The sequence below is a fragment of the Seriola aureovittata genome, chromosome 5, assembly GCF_021018895.1.
Source record: "Seriola aureovittata isolate HTS-2021-v1 ecotype China chromosome 5, ASM2101889v1, whole genome shotgun sequence".
NCBI classification, from domain to species: domain Eukaryota; kingdom Metazoa; phylum Chordata; class Actinopteri; order Carangiformes; family Carangidae; genus Seriola; species Seriola aureovittata.
In genome coordinates, this window is record NC_079368.1 from 23,757,310 (window position 1) to 23,782,355 (window position 25,046).

General features: G+C 42.3%; 2 protein-coding genes across 4 annotated transcripts in view; both read right to left on the bottom strand.

Annotated features, from left to right (window-relative positions):
* The window catches only part of rasgrf2b (Ras protein-specific guanine nucleotide-releasing factor 2b), a 46,526-nt gene extending 42,235 nt beyond the window's left edge, over window positions 1-4,291 (bottom strand). The window contains exon 1 of one of the 2 annotated variants that reach the window (XM_056376964.1): window positions 3,580-4,291. In XM_056376964.1, coding sequence (XP_056232939.1) covers window positions 3,580-3,855 — 276 coding nt within the window. In that variant the 5' untranslated portion in view covers window positions 3,856-4,291. The remainder of the gene's footprint in view (window positions 1-3,579) is intronic. The other variant, XM_056376965.1, reaches the window with a different exon arrangement.
* A 298-nt stretch (window positions 4,292-4,589) lies between these two features.
* The window catches only part of msh3 (mutS homolog 3 (E. coli)), a 40,740-nt gene continuing 20,283 nt past the window's right edge, over window positions 4,590-25,046 (bottom strand). For both annotated transcript variants that reach the window (XM_056376967.1, XM_056376966.1), the window contains exons 19-24: window positions 25,016-25,046; window positions 24,408-24,565; window positions 16,833-17,019; window positions 7,793-7,925; window positions 7,453-7,621; window positions 4,590-5,259 (exon numbers count right to left, since the gene is read on the bottom strand). The exon at window positions 25,016-25,046 is cut by the window's right edge and continues 84 nt beyond it. In XM_056376967.1, coding sequence (XP_056232942.1) covers window positions 5,178-5,259; window positions 7,453-7,621; window positions 7,793-7,925; window positions 16,833-17,019; window positions 24,408-24,565; window positions 25,016-25,046 — 760 coding nt within the window. In that variant the 3' untranslated portion in view covers window positions 4,590-5,177. The remainder of the gene's footprint in view (window positions 5,260-7,452; window positions 7,622-7,792; window positions 7,926-16,832; window positions 17,020-24,407; window positions 24,566-25,015) is intronic.

A 25,046-nucleotide genomic window follows, 5' to 3' on the forward strand; every position in this document is an offset into this window, starting at 1 on the left:
ATACACACACACACATGCACATATTCATTCATACATACGTGCATTAGGAAGTCAGCACTGACAAATCAGCTCATCAGTGTCACCCCACCTTTTCTTTCATTAACTCTAATGAGGAACTAGGCTGTTGAGAAGAACCCTATAGCTCAACAAAAACACGCTTTATTAAAGTCAGCCAGATCAGACAGGACCGAATTAACCTCATATCTCTGCCCTGATTGAAGTTTCTGACAATTCCTATTTTACTGTACTACAGCTGTGTGTATCACACATTCAATCCCCTTAAATCCAGAAATCCAGTGACTAAAATCCTTCATCTGGATGTAACTGGAAACTGGATAAAAAGTCAGTTTGAGGTTTATAAGCAGGCAACAACAACACTGATGCATGCATTGGGGGGGGGGGGTATGACAACATTGGCAGGCCACCAAATGAAACGGACCGTTACCATGATTGAAATCACGTAGTTCTCTAGGCTTGAGATTTGCTGGAATCCTTTGGGATTATGTAAGTAAACAATTAAACAAATATGTAACATGTCTAGTAATTTTTAGACATTTTAATGCAGAAAGCTCACGCATTATATCTCTAAGTTCTGGAAGCATACTGTATGGTTCCACCTCAATAAATGAGTGAGGCTGGTTTTGATTATTTTACATATGAAGTGCATTCCTACGCAAAACCAAAGTTTGACAGTGAATCAAACTTTTTGCTGCAGTATACACAACAATCTGGATGCACTAAATTTTGGACAGAAGTATTGAAGCTAAATGCCATGCTGATTTTTTTCTTTTCTTTTTTTTTTTTAAACAAGGCTGCAAAGGACATAGTAATTTTGTTTTCTGAAAATCTGCATCTTTATTTTCAGAAATAAGTTGTTGATGTTGTGTAGTGTTTCATTTATGTTTGGAAACGTTGTGTTTTGACATATACGAGCTGCAATCTGGAGACAGACTCCACTGTATGTAATGGCTATCTCCACTGGTTCATGGCCTCAGCAGAACTCTTTCTGGGATCAATATCCAACCCAACGCCTGACGATGGGGGGGAGGGATCATTTGACAATTATACACAGCACACACACACACACGCACACACGCACACACGCATACTGACATCAGCAATGCACAACCACAGTCGCTGTGGAAACCATTCAAACCAGTGTGAATCCTCTCCAAATTATTTGAAGGGTTTGTGTCTATCTACAACAGAGTGAGAGAGAGAGAGCGAGAGAGAGCGAGAGAGAGAGCGAGCGAGCGGGAGGCAGTAGCTGTGTTATTTGTTTGGTTGCATTGTGGTTCACTGTGGGGGTGTGATGCTGCAGGTTGCTGGCAGACTCACTCGACTGCACAGACAAACAGTGAAGAGCATGAGCGACTGATAGAGAGATGGAAGGCCTTTTCTTACTTCATCCTACAAAACCCTCTCTCAAAACCGTGGATCAGACTGAACTTTGAAATTCTCTTTGATTGAGATTTCAAACACACACACACAAGCCAGACCAATTGTCATTGTTCTTTGGTTTATTTCTCCTTTGTGCGTGGTGATGTACTAACACATTTACATGGCAGCACACATTCTATCAGCTGAGCGCAGATAGAAAATAGCCCTAATTAAACATCACAGCTGTAGTGTGAGACAGGTGGGGATGGAGAGTGAGACAGTCAGTGTGTGTGTGTGTGTAAAATTGGAGGATAAAATAAGATCATAATTGCCCAGCTTGGTAACATCAGAAGAGACAGGTTTTATGCTTTCATCAGTGCCACGTGTAATTTTGCCCTTAAACAGAGATATTTGTCCTCCTTTCATCATCATGAATAACATGATGAGGAATAAAGACATTCTCTTCTTGCTTTATGTATGAGTGGATTAAAACCACAGTCTACCATCTCCTGGCTCCCCTAAAGCCTCTACCCCATTTGCATACATCTGGAATGAGTTATCTTTACACATAGTGTACATTTAAAGAGACAGACACAAGTAGGTGGGAGTCCGTGGAGATGAATATTTCTGCGTGATGATGATTGGTGGCTATTTCTGACCTCTCTTCAACTATCATATGATTAATTGTATATCCACTCACTATCTCCTTAATACTTTCTCAAACTGTAAAAAAAAAAAAAAAAAAAAAAAAGTCAGTGCCCCCCCCGCCCCCCCCCCATTTAAATGGGCATGATGCCTGTGCACACAGCTCCCAAGGCCAGCTGAAAACTGGGATCAGAAAAAGAAATCCCTTTTTTTCCCCTCCCTCACTCTCTCTCTGTAATTACTTGCATCAAGTCCAGGTTAAGTTTTTCTTTTTTAATATAACAAAGACTGATGCTTTTATTGATATAACACTAGGATTGCTGCGAATTGTGAGCAGTACATGTGCATTTCAATTTTTTTTTCTCAATGAAAAGCATGTGCAAATGGTAATTCAAATGTTTCCTAGCAACAAGATGTTGAAGCAACAATGCTGAGGCAACTTCCAGGGGCACAGATACTAACACATTTGCCCAAAATATTTCCCTTATTTAAAACTGTAGTTCAGAACACAGATTTCTGAAAACTGTAAAATGCCACTCTGCAATATGCTCAACTAAATGAAGACTAAGACCAGATCTATTTAAAATATTTCCATTTGATGTAATGACACAGCCATAAAAACATAGCATCCTGGGAAATAATTTTTCATTAAATGTAAATACACACACACACATATATATATATATATATATATATATATATATGTGTGTGTGTGTGTAAAGAGAATATAAACCAGACATGTGATATATATGCCTTAGAAGGAAAATGTGCTCTCTTACTATGCAGCGTTCATGGGGTTAAATACAGGAACCTGTTGCTGCATTGTGCCTCCCACTGTCAGACTTGCAACAGATTTTAGAAATTTTTGTTTGAATAATCCACACAATGGGGTGTTCAGGTTTGTTTAGAATAACTTCATTGCGTTCGTGATGAAAATGTGACAGATTATTGGGTTCACACTCATCAGATTACAAATCCTGTACATCTTGTGGTTGCAGCAGCAAATATAATGAAATCAAAGAGGGAAACTGCTCCAGAAGCAAAAGGACCTCATTATCATTATCATTATTATTATTAGGAATTGGAAAAAGACATGCTGTAGCTGTAGTTTGCAGTAACTGCTCTCTCTCATTTGCACATGTGGATCCTTGGGGGATGGTCACCTGCTCCATGAGGATGCACTTGGGGCTCTCGACACTGCAGGGCTTTTAGAAACTGTGGAGAGCAGAGGCTTAGATGCTGCAGCCACTTTAGTTTGATGCTGCACGAGCCACTTGCTCTTTTTAGTGCAGGAATGTCAGTTTGAGCGTGAGGAAACAAATTGATCTTGTAGTTGTTATCAACTATCATTTTTAAGTATGTAATTGGAAACTATGGGTTATCTGAAAGTCACACCAGATTAGCCTCCAGAAATTGTGCTCCCTTTGTTGTGCATGTGTTACTATGTCTGTGGGCTGTGAGCAGTTTTTTGGGAAGTTGTTGAGGCAGATGAGATTAGATTTGGGAGCAGGGTTTAGTGCACTGACGCCCTCCTGCTCTCTTTAAATCTCTCACCTGTTTCTCCAGCGCTTCCTTCCCCGTGGTGGACATCTTGGGCGCCGGCGCGCGCTCGCAGGTGCATCCTTCCAACAGGTAAATCCCGGCAGGTCGCGCGCTCTGCTCGTTCTCGAAGTAGAAGAGTATATTCTGATAGAGGGCGAAGAACTTCTCGTGCCATCGGCTGTTCTCCGCCGTCTTCTTGCTCAGGTAGCCGCGCTTGGTCCCCTCTTTACGCGCGACCGCCGACAGAAACAGCGCGTGCCCTTCGTTGTAGCGGACGCTCTTCTGCATTTTGTCGTACCGGGTTTGGAAGAGAGGAAGAAAAGTGGGACAAGTCGGGAGTTTTCACTGCGAGCCCATGTTCGCCGGGGGTTGCGTGTGAACTTTCCGACCGAGAGACTCGCGGCTCAGCGGCGCCGTGGCGCACGGAAAAGTTGCCCCGCTGACGGAAGCGCTTCAGCAGAGGAACTCATAGTAAAGATCTTCGAGTTCCACAAGCACTAGAATAAATCCATTCTACTGGGAACAAAAAAAAAAAAAAAAAGCACGCGACTATAACTGAACAACAGCTAAGAAGCGGGAGAGCGTATCGCGTCGTTCACAGAGGGGAGAACCCTCAAGTGGACAGACAGTGACAGACTCGCAGAGCAGATAAGCTGTAATCGGTATAACAGCGGTTAACTCTCTCTCTCGCGCGCGCGCGCGCGCACACACACAGACACTCACTCACTCCCACTAGTTCTCTCTCTCCGGTGATGGGCGCTGATCTTGGAGTTGGCGGAATTAAAGGCGGAGCGTTGATGGTTGTGTGTGTGTGTGTGTGTGTGTGTGTGTGTGTGTGAGTGCGTGTGTGTATTTGAGAGTGGGTGAGAGAGCTAGAGATGTAACGCATTTCTCAGTGGCAAATGTTGTGATTTGTTTCTGCATTATTAATGGATTTGGATCAAAGAGCACACACTAATGAATACATTGATAAATAAATACATAAGTAAATACAATAAATATTCAACCATGACAAAACCAGATGTAAGCCAACAATTTAATGCCTCAACATGTTAAAAATCTGTTTCCTTTGTGTTTTCTGCCTGGCAAGAAGACATTTGGAGTTCTTACTTGAATGTGAACCCCACAGGTTTTACATATTAAAGTCTGTTTACGGGTCTTTTAGGGTGATGTAGGCGCCACATGGACACAAAGTCCAACAATGTGGAGAATAAAAAGGATGATATCTGTGGCAATGATCTGGGGGGTTAAACTATATGACGACACTGTTATGATAGTGCAATACTAAATCGGTGGAGTACTTACATCAAGGTCAAAGAGTGGCAAGTGTCAGAAGTTTGTCTTTTTCTTTTTTTTTTCTTTTTTTTTTTTATTCAACCACCAAAGCCGATATAACCAGAACCTGAGATGGTTAAAATTATTTTCACGCACCAAAACACACACACACTGGCAAAGACAGCAGGAACAACCACTGTACACCATCAGTGCTGAGTCCTTCCTGAAACCAATTCCTACTTCCGTGAGCATGTATATTCTTCTTTGAGCATCATCACTCACTGAGCTCGGTTCTCTCTTCTTCGCGTGTGCGGTCTGATGGTGTTGGAGCCGTATCAAGAGCTTGACTGCTGCCACTCCATGAGGGATGATCTGTCTGAGATGCTCCACAGTTCTGAGAGAAGTTTCTTACTCTTCCTAGAGAGACAGAGACAAAGACACTGAAATGTTTGAACAAAATACTGTATATAAAACAACTGTTTCACCTCACATAGCCCCGTACGTGTTGGGCCTAAACGCATTGTAGTCTGACACACAGCTGTGTGAGAGCACAATAAAATCCAAGTTCTTAACCTCCGACCAGCGGCTCAATTCCTCTGTGTACGATTATTGTGTACTCAGCATGGCTTCACTCCAACAAAGGACAAACATTTCATATAGGGAGGATTACACTGACAGAGAAGGTATGGCTCTGTGTGTGTGCGTGCGCTGACAGATATTTCATATGGTGAGGATTACTTGGGAAGAGTCTAAGCAGCACTCATCTCCCAGCAGGCTGTCTGTTACAGAGCTTGGAGATGCCATGTACAAATTTACAGAGACAGAAGACTGTATTTGGAGTAAGTGCAACACGCTGACGCTTTGACAGCAAAAGACGAGGAATTAGCCGTATTTCTGCTTCCTAACTCACTCGTAAGCGGAACATCTCTGCCTGGCGGTGTGTGGGAAAAAAAAAAAAACGTTTCTCCATCAGCATTGAAAACATACATTTTCTGTTCCTTTCTCCATCAGCACACACTGTGCATTGTTCAGAATACTTGGAAAATAAATTATGGAGGGGAAAATACGATTTGGGCTCCCGGGGAGAAAATATGCCCTGACAAAAATTTAACAAAAACTGTTAAAAGATTCTCCATTTGGAGTAATTTAAACAATTCCAGCACATTTAATGTTAATTTTAATTGTCTTTTAGATAATAACCAGATTAGGGACATTAATTTAAATGACTATAAATAATAAAATATTAAAAGACTTTAAGCAAGATGATAAAAAACTTATCCCAATTCTCCTAATGAAAAACCGAAAGAAATGGCAACCCATTTTTTTTCCTGCTTAGTGAACTGTCAGTCCAGATGTGGCAATGGCTGCATCCATTTGAGACTTCATGAAAAGTCTCAGTCCAGATTTTGTGCAGCACCCAAGGATTTTCAAACCGGACAACTTCCTGCCATAAAGCTGCATGTAGGTGTCCCCATCTCCTCTGTGAGACTCCTTGATGCCATCAGGTGGCAAACTCTGAGCTTCTCTATTAATCTGTACCCCGTCGGATTTTCCAGGAATATTGGTACATTTTCTGGTTCAGACGTGTCAGCACAAGTACGAAATCAAGTTCATTTGAGTGTTAAAGCTTAAACAAACATTCGATTTAGTGTCGGTGGAGCTGCTTTGAGTTTTATTTTTTCATGACACACGTTTGACTCCTACTTTTCAGCTCTCAGGCTCCACATATGCTTAATGATACAGGAATAGGATATTTAGTGATGTATGGAAGGGTATAAAGGGTACTCTAGCAATTTAGTATCACACTTCTATAAAGCTGAGGGACTTGTGAGTGACAGATTTAAAAAAAAAAAGAATGGTTAAAAATCAAAGCAACAGAAGCTGAGATATAGGCTAACTAAACTTTTAGTCCTCAATATGGGTCAAGCTCCAAAAACACCGGAGCCTACGCTGCCCATAATGCAACGTGTTATGTGGTGTTCAGACCAAACGCAGTAAGTGCAGCAACGCGGCAGACGTCCCAACACAGGAGGCTCAGGCAAAAAAAGAAGACAAGACCAAATTCAAACCAGGCTCAGCTTTTGCAGCAATGTGATGCGGCAGAAATAAATGCACGGAAGACGACTCGAATGCTGCATTTCTAGAAAATAAAGTAATTGCTGACACTGGCATTTCTTTCCAGGGATGTAAAATCCTGTGCCAGAGTATTAAAAATTCCCTGTGGATTGTTTTGGTCTGATAAGCCTTCAAATTTGGGGATTTCATTGTCTCACTTATTACTGAAGCAACTTGCCTCCACTGACACAGCCCCGTGCACTGCTTTAAAGGAGGGCTGGTTTCACTCGGACCCTAAATACCTACATCTTTGAAACACTTCCTGTTTGTACCGCAGGCTTTCTGTTGCAATGTTTTTAGTGTCAAAGCCTAAACTGTCCTGAGAGTGCAGTACTTTCCCAGACTTTTAAAAAAGCTCCTCCAGAGCCACAAAATACATTATACAAATCTTTTCACAGGCCGAGTTTTGCTTCCTGTGAATAGTAAACAGATCTTGATGTGTAAATGTGGCACCCTGTACGAAATGGTTAGGGCGAGTATGTGTGTTCGCTGTACCTCCTTGCATTGACCGTGTTCTCCAGCTCTTGGGCTTTCCGAGCAGCAGTGTGTAGTATAGGTTCTGGGATGTCAGCCAATCGAGCGACATTCAGACCGTAGCTCCGCCCCGCAGCTCCTTCGGTTAGCTGGTAGAGGAAGGTGACGAACTCTGGCTGAACCTCTCCATCTGTCAGCATACACACATACACGCGTTCAAATCTCAACAAAGCGCCAAGAGGTGATAATTTCAGAAATTGCCCGAGTGAGATTGTTCTTAATTTGATGCCAAGGCCACAATCAAAGACTTAACTGCCATAATTACATTTTCATATGTGCACAAAAATGCATACACACATACCATCGGTGTCGGTGGCGACGTCAGGTTCGTTGAGTAGGAAAGCCATGTGGTAGTTAGACACATGTTCAGGATACGCACGCTCCAGCTCACACAGCGGAGGGTAATGGGTCACAAACATTGCTAGGGCTTTCACCTAAGAGAAGGAGAGAGAGCGTTAACATCCAGGAAAGTCTAGCACGCAGGGTCTCTGTCGGTTCTTCAGCCCCTTAACACCTGGTATCAAAATGTTAAGACTCAGCAAAACTGCATAAACAGGGTCAGTCGGGGGGATGTGCACCGTGTTCACGTTAGTAAGAAAACATCCAGACGAAGGGTAAAAAGGAGCATAGCTGCAGGCAGGAACATCATCACTGCAGTGGCTGCTCTGCACCGGCCTGCCAGAGAAGCTCGTCACTTCAGTTGTTTTTGACAATCGCAGAATCACGTCTCTCTGGTAAGGTAAAAGTAAGAAAAGTAAGTACAGGCTATACAGTAATGTCACTTGTGCTGACCCTCCGCCTGTCATGTTTGGTTTTTACCGACAATAGAGCTGCTGCCTTCCCACCTACTCACCAGCTTTGCATAGTGCCGGTGAAAAGTGAGATCTGATCGCAGAATGCAGACAGAAAACCACAAACCCAAAATAAAACTGATGTAAATGTTGAGATAAGGCTGTTGTGTTTGTCACTATCTGACGAACACATCCATATGCAGACCATATTTTCTTAAAGGTGCGAAGAGGTCATGTTAATAGAATGATGATCACACATGAAAATGAACCGGAGTCCAATAAAAGCACAATAAAGAAACACAAACGTTCTCATAAACAAGCTGAAGCCATAAGCTCGAAATAAACAAGACTAAGAATCTACAGCCATGCCAGCAGCTCTGTGAGGCATAGCGGCGCCTTGAGCTAAAGGCTAACATTCTCACAATGACAATGCTAACATGCTGAAATGTACCATTCATCTCACTAATATTTGCTAATTGCCAGTAGACACAAAGTTCTGCTGAGGCGGCAGCTGTAGATTAAGAAATTAAGGCATCACTGAAGTTATCATAATTCCTCCTGAGAGGGACGTGAAAGCCTGTATTAAATTTCAATGCAATCCATCCGGTAGCTGTCGAGACATTTCACTGAGAACTACAAATGTCAACCTGCTAGTGGTGCTAAAGATAAAAGTCATGGGATCAGAGAAGTCTGTGCAGAATTGTTGACAATCCTTCAAATAGTTGTTGAGATATTTCAGTCTGGACCAAAGTGGTGAACCGACCAACAAACGCAGCTAACATGGCTAAAACCTCTAACCAACAGCAGACTCACTAACAGCGCTTCAAATATATATAAAAAATATAACCCCCTATATAGAATATGTATCTTTACCACTACAAAAACTGTATATTTAAAATGCCTGGTAAGAAACTGAATGTTTTTCTTTGTTGTCTTATTTTTATCTTATATTTATCAAACGATTTTTTTAAATTAATTTTTAATCCTTATATAAAAGAAAAGAAGTTGGAGGAAAAAGAGGACAGAAGAGACAGAAGAGAGATACAGTAACACATATAGCAAATGGCAGGTAGCAGAGCGAATGTTGCATTATGTAACACTATCTGTTACCACAACTAAGCATAAGTGGTAGCTGAAAAACAAAGAGCAGAGCATCCTTATCCACTGTGCTTTGGCCCAGTGTTACTTAACTGCCTCTGTACCCTGCAGTGTGGTGAGCCAATACTTGAAGACATGCTTTGTGAATATTACCACTGGTATAAACACACATATACTGTATTGTGTTACTTTTTTGTTTATCGACTTCTTTTCGTTTTTTCTCTGTCTTAAGGATTTCTGCAGTCAATCGCCCCCATTTTTCTGCCTTTCTGGGCTCTGGAGACAGATTCAGCAAAGTGAGAGCACTTCAACTCATCCTGCTATACTTTAATCTCTGTCAGGCCTGGGAGCCACCCAAAGGATACATGACTTAACTCTGGCGTTAAGGTTGAGACATGAAAATCATGCACTCACTCACTTAGTCTCTCTCTCAGCCTCTATGTGAAATGCTTGTACAAACATTTTCCTCTCAGCAGTGCACTCTCAGGACAGCTGCAAAGAGCTCTTCACTAAAACAAATGCATTTCCTTTTCCTGCTTACTTTAACAACCTTATCATGTAAATGGAGTAGGGAGTGCAAAAACCTGTTTCGATAACTTGACAAACTGTTGAAAAACAATTATTAATGCTGCATTAATAATCCACAAAATGCTATTATTAATAACCATTAAGTCCAATGATGACTGTAATGATAACAAATCATACAGGAGGTTCTCATGGTGGAGCGGGCCGCGAGTCTTACATCATCGCAGCAGACAGGCGGCTGCAGGACTCGGCTGGCTCCAGGATCGGCCCGCTAACCGCTCGGTCTAAGAAAGGTCACATGTCACTAGTAATACCTCCCTCTGAAAGTGACTCGCAGGGTCACTCCCACAGACTCACCGACCTGCACCCGCTGAAACACATTCATGCACGTGCACACACACACACACACACACACACACACACACACACACACACACACACACACACACACACACACACACACACACACACACACACACACACACACACACACACACACACACACACACACACATATATAGACAAGCTACTTCAATCATTCCTGTCCACCTACACTGGAAGGTAAGAACAAATGGAGCATGGCAGAGGGAGGCTGCAGCCTGGATAATGGTCTGATTAGGTGCTAATGGCAGCTCATTACCAGACCACCCCAGGGTACACCGACAGCCTTGTTCTGCAGAGCTGGACGATCTGATGAAATTAGTCAAGCAATTGATTAATTATAACCAATTTTGTTGATCAAATAATCTTATCAAGCAACCCAAACAGTTAGCTGGTATAATCTAGCACATCCATTTGTTTACAGTTGGTTTGAATGAATATGCAGTTCAAAGACATTGAGGTTCTGGAAACTGCTGCTTAGCATTTCTCATCATCTTTGATTCTTCAGTTAATTAAAAAATAATTAAATCTGAAGTTCTCTTTATGGCCACTTGGGGCAGCTGAGCCACAACAGAGTTACGGACCAGAAAACCAAAGCAATGAGTTGAGAGACATTAAAATGTTCCTCAGACTGGTAATTCTCTGCAGGTTTGCAACATCATCGTTTGATCCTTGTTAATTCAAAAATATTGATGAGTGCAGCTTTAAGTTGATTGAAAAGGACAATAAAAGCTCACTGCAGGCCTAGAAAAAACACTCCTGAAGGTCTAGAGGATTTCTGTTGAAAACTAGCCCTTTCTTAAACATGATCCAGGTGTAACGGTGTGTATGAGCTTAAATTTCTCAATTCTAAGATGACTATGATATAGATAAAATATAAAGGGAACACTTGTCAGGTTTCTGATCATGAGAACGGGGATCTGGGTCTTGAACAAGATGAACTTCTATAAATACTCAGCCGTAATGTAAACTAGAATCTGCTGTATATTTATAAACAGAAAGCTTGGACCCAGAAGGGACAAGCTGTGTGTTTGGCTCACTTGACACAATGGTTCAAATAAAAAAAACAGCATCCCACAGACTGCTGATCTGCCACATTCCACAGATAACACTTTCTCTGCATCGTGTCACCTCGTCCACCTCTTCTCCTCCTATAATACACGTCTCGGTGTCCGTTTCACCGCACAGCTGTAGAGCATCACCTCTCCCCTCAGCCGTTTTATGACATGTTGTCAAAGACGTGAGCGCGCTTGCAAGTGTGCTTCCACTCACTAATCTGATCCTGAGGAAAAGGCTAGAGGTGTCAACACCACTATTACTGACTCTCTGTCTTGTCACTTCTCTCTCGTCCAATTAGACTCAAACGCAATTCTAACTCAAGTCAACACCTCACAAATAACAAGGTGAGGTGCTGTGTGTGTGTGTGTGTGTGTGTGTGTGTGTGTGTGTGTGTGTGTGTGTGTGAGAGAGAGAAAGACAGAGATTTGGTGTAAAAGAAGCATGCGTGCGCGTCACTGACCTCTGACTTGGGTCAGTCTTGTTTTCTCATTAGCTTAATTTGAGCCAGGGTCAGTGACAGGTGCATAGGTGATGACCTTTCCTTTAGGTCATGTTTTGCCTTTTGTTTAAATGGAGCTACTTGGTACACAATGCTTGCTGCTTTTTTTTGTTGTTGTAACATCCAGGATGATGCTGACATGGGCCGTTGCTTTGGTGCACCCTCACATCTGGGGTTTGATTAATTTGATCCTGGTCCAGGAAGAAAATGGTACGTTGTTACTTTTAATTTTAGTCTGCTTCGTGTTAACACTTGCTTTTTAGAAATCAATGCCATTTGTCCATTTACGTTTTATGGATATTCTAATTTGTTTCATTACCCAAAAATATACAAAATAACCTGCACACTCCTCCTTCACCTGATTTGCCCATTATTAGTGACTGAAGTCGAGATGATGGAAAATACCTTTTTGATCAGTCGATATTTGCCTTTATACACGTCTTGATCAGTTCTGTTTGGAGTATTTTGTGTTTTGACACAACTGATATTTAGCTGGGCACATATGGGTAATTTATATCACCTCAATTACTGGGAACAGGACGCTCATCACTCTTTCAATTACAGTTTGTTATTAAAGCACAGGACACACCGACACAGAAATCCTGCACTGAGGAGATTTAGAGAACTATCTAAATCAGAGAACTTGCATTTTCTCAACAAGACTTAACTTCTTGTCTCGTCTTTGGACGACGACGTGGCGTGATTTAGTTAAATCTGACAAATTTACTGAAAACACATCACTGAAATACGCTAAGCAACATTTGCTATTTTAAGCTTCTCAAAATGTGATGATTTGCCGCTTTTACTGTTTGATGTGATTGTAAATTAAATATGTCTGGGTTTAAAACTATTACTACTACTACTACTACTTGTAATCCTTTAACATAAAGCAGTGCCAGCTTGTGACCCCTCATCGAAGGTTATGGTGGTAGTGTGGACATCCGAAGGGTTTTTAGACACCTGAACAGATGAACACAAGAAAAAAAGTAAAAGTTATGCCAGAGGAAATATTGTTTTCTTTTTTCCTTGCATCATCTTGCAGTTCTTCCGGTTTTCACCCGAGACCCTCTCTGGGGTCCCGACCCACATGTTGGTAACCACAGCTCTAAACAATGCGTGGAGTGCAATGAATCTTCTGATAGAATTCGTACAATCGGACATGAAGCAGCTAGAAAGTTGGACAAAGGAATGCAATCACGGAGAGCTGAGAGAGAAAACAGACGAGCATCTTATCCATGTGTATGAGTGCAGCGCAGGCACAGAGCAGCGAGGAGTGCAGCGGAGCACATGTGGGTCTTCATAGGAGCTTTGTGCATCAGCGTGAGCACATCAGACCATTTACGCCCACATGGAACAATACATTCTTCTGGAAATTCACCCATTAGTGTGCAGCCAAAAGTGAGTTCTGCGAGTCCCAGTGTGAAGCTAGGCCCGATTCTCTCCACTATTACAGTGCAATATTACGATGCGTGTGCGGTAACATGCAAGTCTGAGTCACGGTACGAGTGGAGAGCAATGTGTAGTGCTACGCTTAGGGTGAAGCTAATGGCAGGACCTGCTGTTGGCGTGAATAAAAGTGAGAGTCCAAGTGAGTCTGAGTGTGGGTAATGGCTAAAGGAGAGGACAGTGTGAGGTACGTCACACATCACAGCTCCAAAGGAATTCAATCAGATGAACACGTAGTGAAGCGCTCTCACGCTGGTCATGATTTCACCATGAAACACAGCAACTTCTAGCTTTAGTGATTCTCTCTCCTCTGCTTTACTGTTTGCTTTTCTTTTTTTTTTTTCCTTTCTGCGCCAAGGTTGTCTCTTTTATTGAGTGGTGTTATGAAACCCATCTACATTCGTAACTACCTCTCAGGTGAATGTTGGGGACAGGAAAAGGTGTGTTACTATAACAACCGAGTCAAAGGAAGCGTAGTCTTGACTTTTGATGTGAACAATCGAGTCTGGAGAGGAGGAGGAGGAGGAGGGGGGAGGCAGAGAGGAGGAGGAAGGGGGGAGGCAGAGGAGGAGGAGGAAGAGGAGTGAGCATGAAAGACTCTGCAGGTCTGCATGTACCGAGGAGGCCTCTCGCTGTAAAGCACAACTCCTTTTGTGCTTTTTTATTTTTTTTATTTTTTTTATTTGTCTTTCCTTTAATAGCAAGGCTTTTCTAACAAATCAATGCTGTTATACAACAGGTAGTTCGAGAGCTCTCTCCTCCTGCCAACAGCAGCTCCCTACAGCCCCCATTAGCTGCTACTTACACATTTTCATTCTGCGTTTTCCAGCAGAACTACACAACCCCAAGATTCTGTCCAACGATTAATGTGGAACTGGCAAAACATTAAAACTGGAAGGAGGTTTTCAAAGATAAATGTTTATTCATCTATATTTGAACAGGGGTAACTCGGGGCAATTTGGAGATTTTTGACTAAGCTCTTGGAAAACAGAAAATAAACAAATACCAAAATACCGGCTCTCATGGATGGGACACAGCTTTGATTCCCCATGAGGTAGAAGTAGAATAAGTATGCTTTAATGGTCCAACTCCAGTAATCCATGAATGGAATCTGACACTGTGGACTGAAGTGTGAGCTGCACCATGAGGGTCATTCTTTCACAACCGCCAAGAGGCACAAATTCAGAATCACTGGTTTGTGCAGTCCAGTTAAACAGCTGGCGTTATGTGCGTATCCAGACAAACACAAAGTTCCTCAAGTGCGAGATTAGACACACGCTCCGTAAGGTCAGCACAGACCGTACGAGCTGATAAATCCTGGAGGGCACTAATACCACACACACACACTGCTAATAACAAAAGGTCTCTGTTCTGCTCATGGTCGCTGTGTTAGATTCTTGTAATTTCTGTCTGTGGTGTGTGTGTGTGTGTGTGTGTGTGTGTGTGTGTGTCTTAAAGACCACAATCCAATATAGAACTTAACTGTTATATACTGGCAACATCAGCTTATCACTAATATATCAGCATCTTGGCAGAAATGCAAATAGAAACCCTTGTTGTTCTCAATCCAAGATTTAAAGCTGCAGTCATTCAGTCTGATAACAGTTAACAAACGGAGCAACGCGAGGATTCGTTTGGAGTCATGTTCTTCCTGGTCACCCGAAGAATGTAGCTTATTTCCCCTTTTCTAGCTCTGTTTCGGTCTTCAGAAAACTTCCCAGGAGAACCTCTGGCTCTTTCGCTGCTACTGTAAGTGCTTCATTATGTTCACCAGCTTGTCGCTAACTTTGCCTGTGTCCCGCAGATAGTGCATACTCTGTGCATCACAGCTTTTTATCAATGTCGCTGCTATAAATGAGGTTGATAAGAGCAGAGTGTGCGGGTCCAAAGACCAAAACTAGGATCCGAAACAGACTAAGAGGTTCCACGGAGCTGAGGGGGACCTGCAGAGTCAGGTGGTAACTTTATGGTGAAACCTTTGACATTACATCTGTAATTTGAGCCATTGTTAATACAAAGTGGTGCAGCTTTAATAGATTTATTGAAATTAATCTTTATTTGATAATTATTTATTTGAAAGTGAGTTTTTTTTTTTTTAAAGATTTTCTGTCATTTTATATTTAGTGTTACTGTCATCTCTCTGACAGTAAAGTTAATTGTTCAGCTGTAAATATCCTGCCTCCACACAGATTGCCCACACAGTCAACCGGTGTGTAAATGTCACCTGCACCTAATTAATGTGCATTCAAAATATTGGACACATCTGATGTATCTAAGAGCAGAGGTGCGTCTCCAAGTCCAAATGGTAAAGATGTCGAGTGGGAAACATTAATGAAACTGAACTTCAGTCTATATTATACAGTGGGAAATATTCAGAGTGTGAACAGCTGAGAAAATGAACAGCTGTTTCTCCGAACTGATGCCACGACCTCCTCTCGAGCACACAGCTCATGTACAACTGTACACTACTGACCCCCCCCCCCCCTCGTCTCGGTCTCTCAGGGTACCACTCATCTGTTCTGTGAAAATGGAGATACGCAACATTGTGCAACACCCAAAGGACTCCTGACTGGACTGTGCCAGTTCACATAATCCCAGCAGATCACACACACACACAGAAACACATACACACACACACTCTCTCACAGGAATACTGATTCCAAGTACTGTGGAAAAGCCCAGTTTATCTCCAGCTCTGTTTCCTCTCTTTAGTGAACCATGAGCCTCTGAGCTGTTCTTCTCCTCCCTTCGGCTAAAATGGCACCTTTCCACTTTCAATACACATCATTATTACGACAGCTGACAAGACTGAACAGGAAACATGTTATTATTAAGAAATGGCTGCGACTCATATGGGCACATATGATCCCCTGTAAGGTGGACACTGGACAGCCTGTCATCAGCCTTGATTATGTGGGTGTTTCATGAGGGTAAGATGAGGTGCTGCTGCAGCACAACGTACATCCCTTTAACAATTGGGTATCTAGGGAGTCACTCTCTCTCTTTCCTCCTCTCCTTTCCCAATGCAACCTGCTCTCTAATAGGATATTAACACTATAGATCAAGCTTCTCTGCAATTCAGCTCGGTTTTCACGAGCTGCTCTGCTGGTGAAGCCTCTCTGGTGGCTCGTCTCTCCCTGCAAAAGGAAACAATTGCAGGAATCTGCAGAGCACATACAATCAAACTTGCACGCACATAAATATCCTCCTCCTCACTGAGAGACATTAATTTGATGGCTAATTGGGCTGGCTTCAAGATGATATGAAGCTTGTGGATTTAGCAACAAGTTGAATGTGTGTGTGTGTGTGTGTGTGTGTGTGTGTGTGTGTGTGTGTTTGACAAGCATGATTTTCAAGTTATTTGGAAATTCAGCAGCTACGCTTACAGTTACATGCCCCAAATGTCCCATCAGTGCCTTCCCGCTCATTTCTCATCTCTTTCTCTTTCCCTTTTTAAATATTTAAATCCGTCTTATTCCCATGTCATCAGTACAGAGTGCTCATTCACTAACACACACACACACACACACACACACACTTACAACTCTGATGAAGTGCTCCAGGGTGGCATAGGCGATGGCGATCCCATCATGGGTGCTCGTGCCCCGTCCCAGTTCATCAAGGATGACCAATGAACGCTCAGTTGAGCGGGAAAGGATCTCCGAGGCTTCGGTCAGCTCTTCCATGAATGTGCTGCGCCCTTTGTAGATGTTGTCTGAAGCCCCCATCCTGATAAGCAATCAGATAAAGAACAAAGAGAGGCCAGAGGTTGAGAGTGATAAGGTGAGGAAGAGTTGTGCGTTCATTGAGCAATAAACATTACTCTAACTACTAAATATGTAATTTTTTTTTTTTTTTTTTTATTGTTGTATATTTGTTCAGAGAATAATTTGTTACAAGAGGATAACACAATTCATTACAGTGGTCTTCCTGCTTCAGCTATAAAATTTCATCTGAATTTGGGATCTGATGTCAAAGATGATTTTGTTGCTCCAGAAACCCCTAAAACCCACCCACAGACTGAAGGATCAGTCATTTTTATAACTTCTCTCATACCACTGCTAAATTTGTTGGCCAGTTTCTGACAGCAGGACTTAAAGTGTGTGTGTGTGTGTGTGTGTGTGTGTGTGTGTGTGTGTGTGTGTGTGTGTGTGTGTGTGTGTGTGTGTGTGTGTGTGTGTGTGTAGTCTTTGGCTACATTTTTGTAACTGAAACTTTCTCGCAGAGGGGAAGAGGCTTATATAGTATAAAAGGCTTATACTGTATATATAAATTTTAAAGGCGTCAATTACGCTAGTGAGGAATCCTCATGAATTTTCACCTCCTCATGAACAGCTGGTATTCATCAGGCTGAAATTATTTACAACATGTTTGTCTAGTTGAGAGAGTTTGTTGAAATTTGGAAAGCAATTACAAGCAAAGTAAGAGAGGTTAGGACAAGAACACAAAAGTGTTCTCGCATGAGACCCCACCCAGAGTGCATGCAATGACTGTAAAGGCGAACACATTTTCAAAATACGAAACAGAAACGACGGAACAAAACCAGGCATCTGTCGAGTCCATGTCAACAGATATGTGCTGATTGCAGAGACACTATGGCAACATGTTGAATTCTTCAAAGCCAGTTTGAAAGCTCCTCTGCTGCTCTGACACAGACTGACCGACAGAGCAAAAGACTTTGACCCCGGCTGGATCACAGACAACACATCTCTCTTCCAGTCAGTGTTTCTCACCTCGAAATCTGACTATTCCTGTCCTGATTGACCTTCAACATAATACCTATCAATGAACCACCAACAGGATCCTGCAGCACTGTCAGTTACTATGGTTACACCACACGCCGTATAGGAGAGGGGTGTGGCAGACATGTTGCTGCATTTTATTAGCCAATATTATAGTGTGTGTATGTGTGTGTGTGTGTGTGTGTGTGTGTGTGTGTGTGTGTGTGTGTGTGTGCGTGTGCGTGTGCCTGAGACTCAGGGGAAAATTCTGCCAATCGAATCTATACTGCATGGCAGAAAGGACGAACAGAATCAGATGAAAAGCAAAGAACCACTCTGTCTGTCCACTGAAGAGGGGAGCACAGCGGAAACACAACCGACACGCCACCAGCTGGGTGTCCTGCTGGTCTCATTTAGTCCCTTCTTCCCGCCAAACAAACCGATTCTTAAAATAGACTCCATTTCTCATCACCTCTCCAGAAAACATGTTTAGCCACATTTCAATTGTTTATCTGACACTCGTGGATCCCTCTTTGCTTGGTGATGTTATTTTCCTATTCTATCGCCATAGTTTCACTGCTTCACTCACATACAGCAGGAGCAGAAAATCAAAACCCAAGCACAACCACAAAGCCAAACAATAGAAATGGCACGAATATACAATCATGACTCTGTCACACAAAGCTTTCAAAGTAAGAAATGTATTTTCAAAAGTGACAAAGGATGCACAGAGGAGATGTGCACTGCTGTTTCATATGAAAGACTGACACCATTGATGTCTTTGAAATGTCTGCTATTAGACCTCACTCTAAGAGAACTGGGTGTATTTCAGCGTGAACCTCGTGTCACAGAGTACATTATCCACAGGAAATTAAATACACAGTATATAACACACTGATAACCCTGGCGTAAAAGTAAAAAGAACATCACCATTTTTTTTTTTTTTTTTACATATGTGTTACATTTTCTCAGTTTCTTTAGCATTTAATTATCTTTGTTTATCGTTTTTGGCAGTTTTCTTTTTCTTTTCTTTTTATTGTGAACCATTTATAAAAGCAGTTCATTTAGTTGCTGTTTATGTTTGGTTTCTTCTGCATTTATAGTCCCATTAGTAACTTTCTCACTAACTGCCCCCAGACTGTTAGACGACGCCCCCACCTCTCATCCACCATTACACTCAGCACCAGCGCCCCACGCGGCTGGAGCCCCCTTCTCTACGCCCTCTACACTCATGACTGTGCCCCCACTCATCCCACCAACAGCATCATCGAGTTCGCAGTTGTCTCAGGAGGAGACGAGACAGTCTACAGGGACGAGGTTGAAAGCCTGGCGGCGTGGCGTTCAGAGAGTAATCTCGTCCTGATGGGACTGTGTGGAAAGGGGCCCTGTTTTTTAGGTTCCTGGGTGAAAACAACCTGCAGGAGAAGCAGCTGGTGTCCTTCTACCACTGCTCCATCAAGAGTGTGCTAACATACTGCATCTCTGTATGGTTCCCCAGCTGCTCAGCCGCAGCCCTTCAGAGGGTCATTAATGCTCACTGCTCTCTGACTTATTCAGCTCAGGCTGCCTCAGCGGAGCAGCCGACATACTGAAACACAGCGACCCTCCCACCCCGGACATCATCCGTTTGACCTGCCGCCCTCTGGTAGACACTTCAGCTCCATCATATCAGGGACAAACAGACTAAAGAACAGCTTCTACCCCAGAGTCATACGAGAACTGAACACTGCCAAACACCGACACTGACCCCTGTGACTATCTGCACTGCAATACTCACATTTACAGAACACTGCACAGATGTTTACATTCCTACTGCTATTCTGTATGTATACAATCTTAACTACACGACTTGTACACAGGACCACTCAGCAAATGTGAAATATCAGCTGCTTTTATATTGTATCCTATTGTTTTATGTCTTACAGTTTTATAAGTTACAGCAAATAAATATATTCTTTATTTTATTTATATATTTTTCACTCTAAATGAGTTTAGTTTGAACACTTTTCTGTTTTTAATTGTTGTTTCTAATGTCTGGACTGCTACTACATTACAACAATAAAGGAATCTGTTTATCCATGGACCTAGTGATACTGTGTCATTTCTATGATAGTTTTATTTGGATTTCAGAAGACTAGAAACCACTTTGTGTAAAGCTAATTGTTATCCACGTCAAGATTTAAAAATAAAGAATAAGCTAAGCAGCACACATCTTTTTATGTGGTACATACAGTGCCAAAGCAAAGGATCAATGTAAGCACATTAACACCTGATCTTTCAATTATTTTTAGTTCTCCTCAGGGCTGTGTGACCATTTTGAATCATGTCTGATTCGGGTTTAAACCTCCAGGTCCTACAGAACACCAAAGGCCCAAACAGCCCTATATGACGCCTACAAGAATGCACAGGCTCTCCGACACTGCAGCAAAACTCAGAGGAACAAATGGGGATACTGCATTTCTCCACATGCTCAACATGTTACAACACCCACTTAGGTGATGATGTTACACAGAGACCTGTTGGCACCAAAACACCCACTGTGGTTTGTGAGGTTTTTCTGCATATTACTCACATTTCTGCCCCCCCCCACCCCCCCCCACCACCACCACCACCACACCCACCCCCCAACCAACCCCCCACAAAAAAAACAAAAAAACCAAAACAATCTCACAGCGATTTCTGATGGAGAGGAGCTTGTGAAATACTTTGTGAACGTAAAACACAGTATAATCACTGCTAGGTGTCCATGGTCGATAAAAGGTCCTTTTTCAAAACACACTTTTACATTCTGCTTCCTTTTGCTGTTTCCATAACAACCATGAAGTGATGGAAGAAGTGCTCTATAATCCTCAGGACTCAATACCAACAAGAAAACACAGCAGCTGCATACGTGCAAATTCACATATTCATCCCTCTGCTGCCACGTAACACACACACACACACACACACACACACACACACACACACACACATGCTTAAATAACTGTATGGCATATGTTTAAAAACCCTGCAGCACAGTGCAGTGGGCAGGAAAATAAAACCAAGACTCTGTGAGGCAGCACCAATCGCCAGATTATTCATTGTATCCTCATTGATCATCAATCATCTGGATCAGTTCAGACAGGATATCCCATTAAACACCTACGCACCATCTCATTACCCCCAACCCTCTGCTTATTCCACTCTGGTAAAACTCACAAGCTCTCGCTCCACCTCTGTCTCCCTCTCGCTCATAAACACACCACATCTCTCATATACACAAACACACAAGATGAAGCAATTCCCACCGCTGCGTCTATTATGTTTGACACAGCAGTGGGAATTGATCGAGCGTTTATTATCAAGACCGTTTCTCCTCAGGATCCTTGCACTCGATGATAAGACGGAGGCTGAGCAGTCCAATTAGAAACAGAGAGGACGACAGAGGTAACAGAGGAGGTGAAGAGAGGCCAGCGGATGCAACGTGGCCGTGTGTGCGTTTTCTCCATGGACATTAATTAGCTCTCAGATGCAGAAATAGATAATATTAACCTCAAACCCCGATCAGAGACCCGATTAAACAACAGAGCGATACACGCACATGCACAGTTCTGTACTGATTTATATATGTAGACCTTCACTGACTGAAGTACACTCATTCTCTAACCTGACCCCGCACTATTACTGCAACCTCAAGATGACACCAATTACACTCTTATTCAAAGTCTTCAAATCTTCAAAGATGTTCATAAAAACAGATCAACTGAGGCACAGAGGTTTGTAGGTGTTGACCATGAACTGTAACGTCCTCAGTTCGAGTTCAGCTGCAGAGCTTTGTTGCCTTTCACTCCTCAGCTCTCTCCACTCATCTCCTGTAAAATCTATACTATCTATACTAAATCTACTACTCGCTAATATAAAGTCATAAGACTCACCCAAAAATCAGGTCATTCTAAACAGATTTTCAGTCACATTTTGTGTCCCCATGTTCCTAAAAAAAGTTGTCGTTTCCTGCTGGAAGAAGACATCAACCAGCTTAGTTTACAAGGAAATAAAAATTGTTTTTGTGGTAAAAATGTTTGCGATAAAAGTGAAGAAAAAATTGAATTATGTCCTTTGGATATAGTTAAAAATGTTAAACTAAAGTGTTTTGCAGATTTTAGTAGCATTTAATCTTTATTTACAGCCTCTTTATTCATAATAAATAGTTTACTTTGAATCTTCCTGTTGTTTGTTTTCAGATTACAGGATGATAAAATATATCATCTGCAGTACACTCCTGTCTACTCAACCCTGACCAGCCGGCCAGTCTAATAACCCTAATATGAAGTCCAAAACCCCCCCAAACTGTTCCTCTCAAGGAAAGAGAGACGCGCACACACATGGACACAAACACACACAGTTCTGTGGCTGGCTCCCACTGGGCTAATACATAAGAACATGCTTAAACCCACAAAAAAAAAGACAATTACACACATCTGCAAGCCATTAGGTCTAATCACATAGTGCAGCAGAGGCAAAATAGCAGAGACCATACAGTATATTGGCCTGTGTTCCACACTAATATGTAGTCAGGGCTGGAAACTACATGCGGAGCTTACTGCTGCTCTCATCATAATAAGAACAATCATCAGCGGCAAAGAAAGATCTCCTCCCACAAAGCCTTATTGTCTGAGGGATCCTACGATACAGAGAGCCGCATCGTACCGAACCACAACAGAACAAAGAAGCTGGCCTTGTCAAACAACTCTTACACAACTTTTTTTTTTTCCCTTCAACCTCACACGCCTCCTCCTGTGTGCTGAGGAATACAATGGGATTTGAAAGGATCAGTGTCTGTCCCAAAAACAAACTCAACCATGACACAGCTGGTGAAGGTGACACGAAGTGAAAGAGGTGTTTGGTGCATCATTGTCCCCCCCAGTGTCCTGATGTTTAATTGCACTAATAAGACAGAGTGTGCAGGGGTGAAAGTGTGTTGTGCTCCGCCAGTGTTGTCATGGTCACTATCCTCGTCTTCCATGTCGACGGAGACGAGGCTGGAAAAAGTCACTCAGGTGTCACTTCTTGAGTGAGTTCCTGCGTCTGTAAAAAGAGAGACTGTAGCTTGCAGTGACGCTGCCGTTATGTCACGTTTACACAACGGACTAGGAATATATATACATGTAATTGTGATGTGTGTCCCATCTTTAATATGCCTGCCAGGAAAACATGGACATGCTTTTGTGCCAAAAAAAATGTTACAATGTGAGCTGTGATCATTTTTTCTGGATCGAATGATTGTTTCTATTCATCTCCTGTTCCTGTTAAAGTGACTCTGCTTGATGAAGCCAATTCACAAGCAGATATTTAGATAAGTGTCATTTCGCCCGAATTACAAATAAACATATTTTTCCAGTTAACTCCTGCAGCTCTCGACAGTTTTCATATGGAGTACTTCCTCAGCAGTCCCACTGAAAACGACGTGTTCTGTGGATTGTCCAGTGGAAACTGTTTTGGACAGAGACTTGACTGTTGAATTTTTTTTAAATCTATTTTTTAAGGATTGTGAAAGGGTCCGAATTTTTTTTTTTTATTGTTTTTCGTATCTCCCACCGATCCAAGCTGTCGGACGTTCACCACTTCTCCCTCCCAACCTTCCCCCCACCCCCTGAAATAATATTAAAAAGAATAATGATTAAAATAGTAACAAATACACTGAGCACAAAATAAATGATAATAATAAAGTTATCTACATATATGCTAATGAATATGACCAATTTCTTTTTTCTTCTTTTATTTGATTCCTTAGAATATCCAAGTGTGAATGAAAGGAATAGAATAACCTCTTGTGAGGGCCCAGTCATGTTTCTTAGGTGCGTAGGTTGAGCTGTGTCTTCATCATTAGATGATGTTAATATTGGTACTTTGGAAAGTTCAACTGTGGCGCATTGTTTCACAAAACATACTTTAATCATATTTCGTAATGAGACGAGATCTTCCTGCTGTTTTAGGCTCTGTTCTGTTTGTTACCTTTGACCTGGTGTGGCAGCAAAAGGGATGAAACTTAAGTCACAACTCTTAATGTGTTATTCCCTATAAATGATGTTCTTATACAGAACAAAGTTGCATTTTTTTAAAGCTCTTAACATCAAAAACAAAACTTCATTCATCCCCATTGTATTAAAGGCAAGGCAGAAATCTCAGAGACAGATATATTATCTCAAAACAAATAAAGCCAAACGTACCTGTATGGCTAAATGCCACTAGAGGTAAGTTATAATGTGATTTTTAAAGCACCGTGCATTCATTTTAATTTAATTACTGTTGCACAAGTTAAAGTTGAAAATGCAGTTCATCATTATTTCTGCGTCTGTTCACAGCTGTCAAACTCGTAACAAATGCAGAGGTAAGTTACACATGTGCTTGTGTTCATACCTGGTGAAAATGCCATCCAGTATGCCCAGACTGGCCTCAGAGGCCGGGACGTAGGAGCCCATCTGAGCCATAACACAGATCAGGGCCACCTGGCGGATGTAGGAGCTCTTACCCCCCATATTAGGACCAGTGATTATCATAGTTCTCCTGCCATCACCCTGGAGGGGAGGAGAGAGGAGAGGAGAGGAGAGAATAATAACAGTGACATAGACAGAAGGCGAACGAAGAGAGAGACAGAATAAGATATTTGCATGCTGTCCCGCACAGCTGAGGAGGTGGGTGGACCGAAAGCTTGGCTCCTCTTCCTACTGGCTTGTGCTTCTGTTGCAAGATTAACCTACACCCACTCCAGCACCAAGCGAGGAAGTGTGTGCGTACGTCCGTGTGTGTGTGTGTGGATATCATGTGTAATTATGTGTGCGTGAGCACGTCTCTGTGCACGCTGTTGCAATTTTGTTTCAGAACTGTCTCAATGAGTTAGTGAGTGAGTGAGTGAGTGAGTGAGTGAGTGAGTGAGTGAGTGAGTGAGTGAGTGAGTGAGTGAGTGTGTGTGTGTGTGTGTGTGTGTGTGTGTGTGTGTGTGTGTGTGTGTGTGTGTGTGTGCGCACCTGCAGTTCAGTGTGGTTGGGCACGTACTGA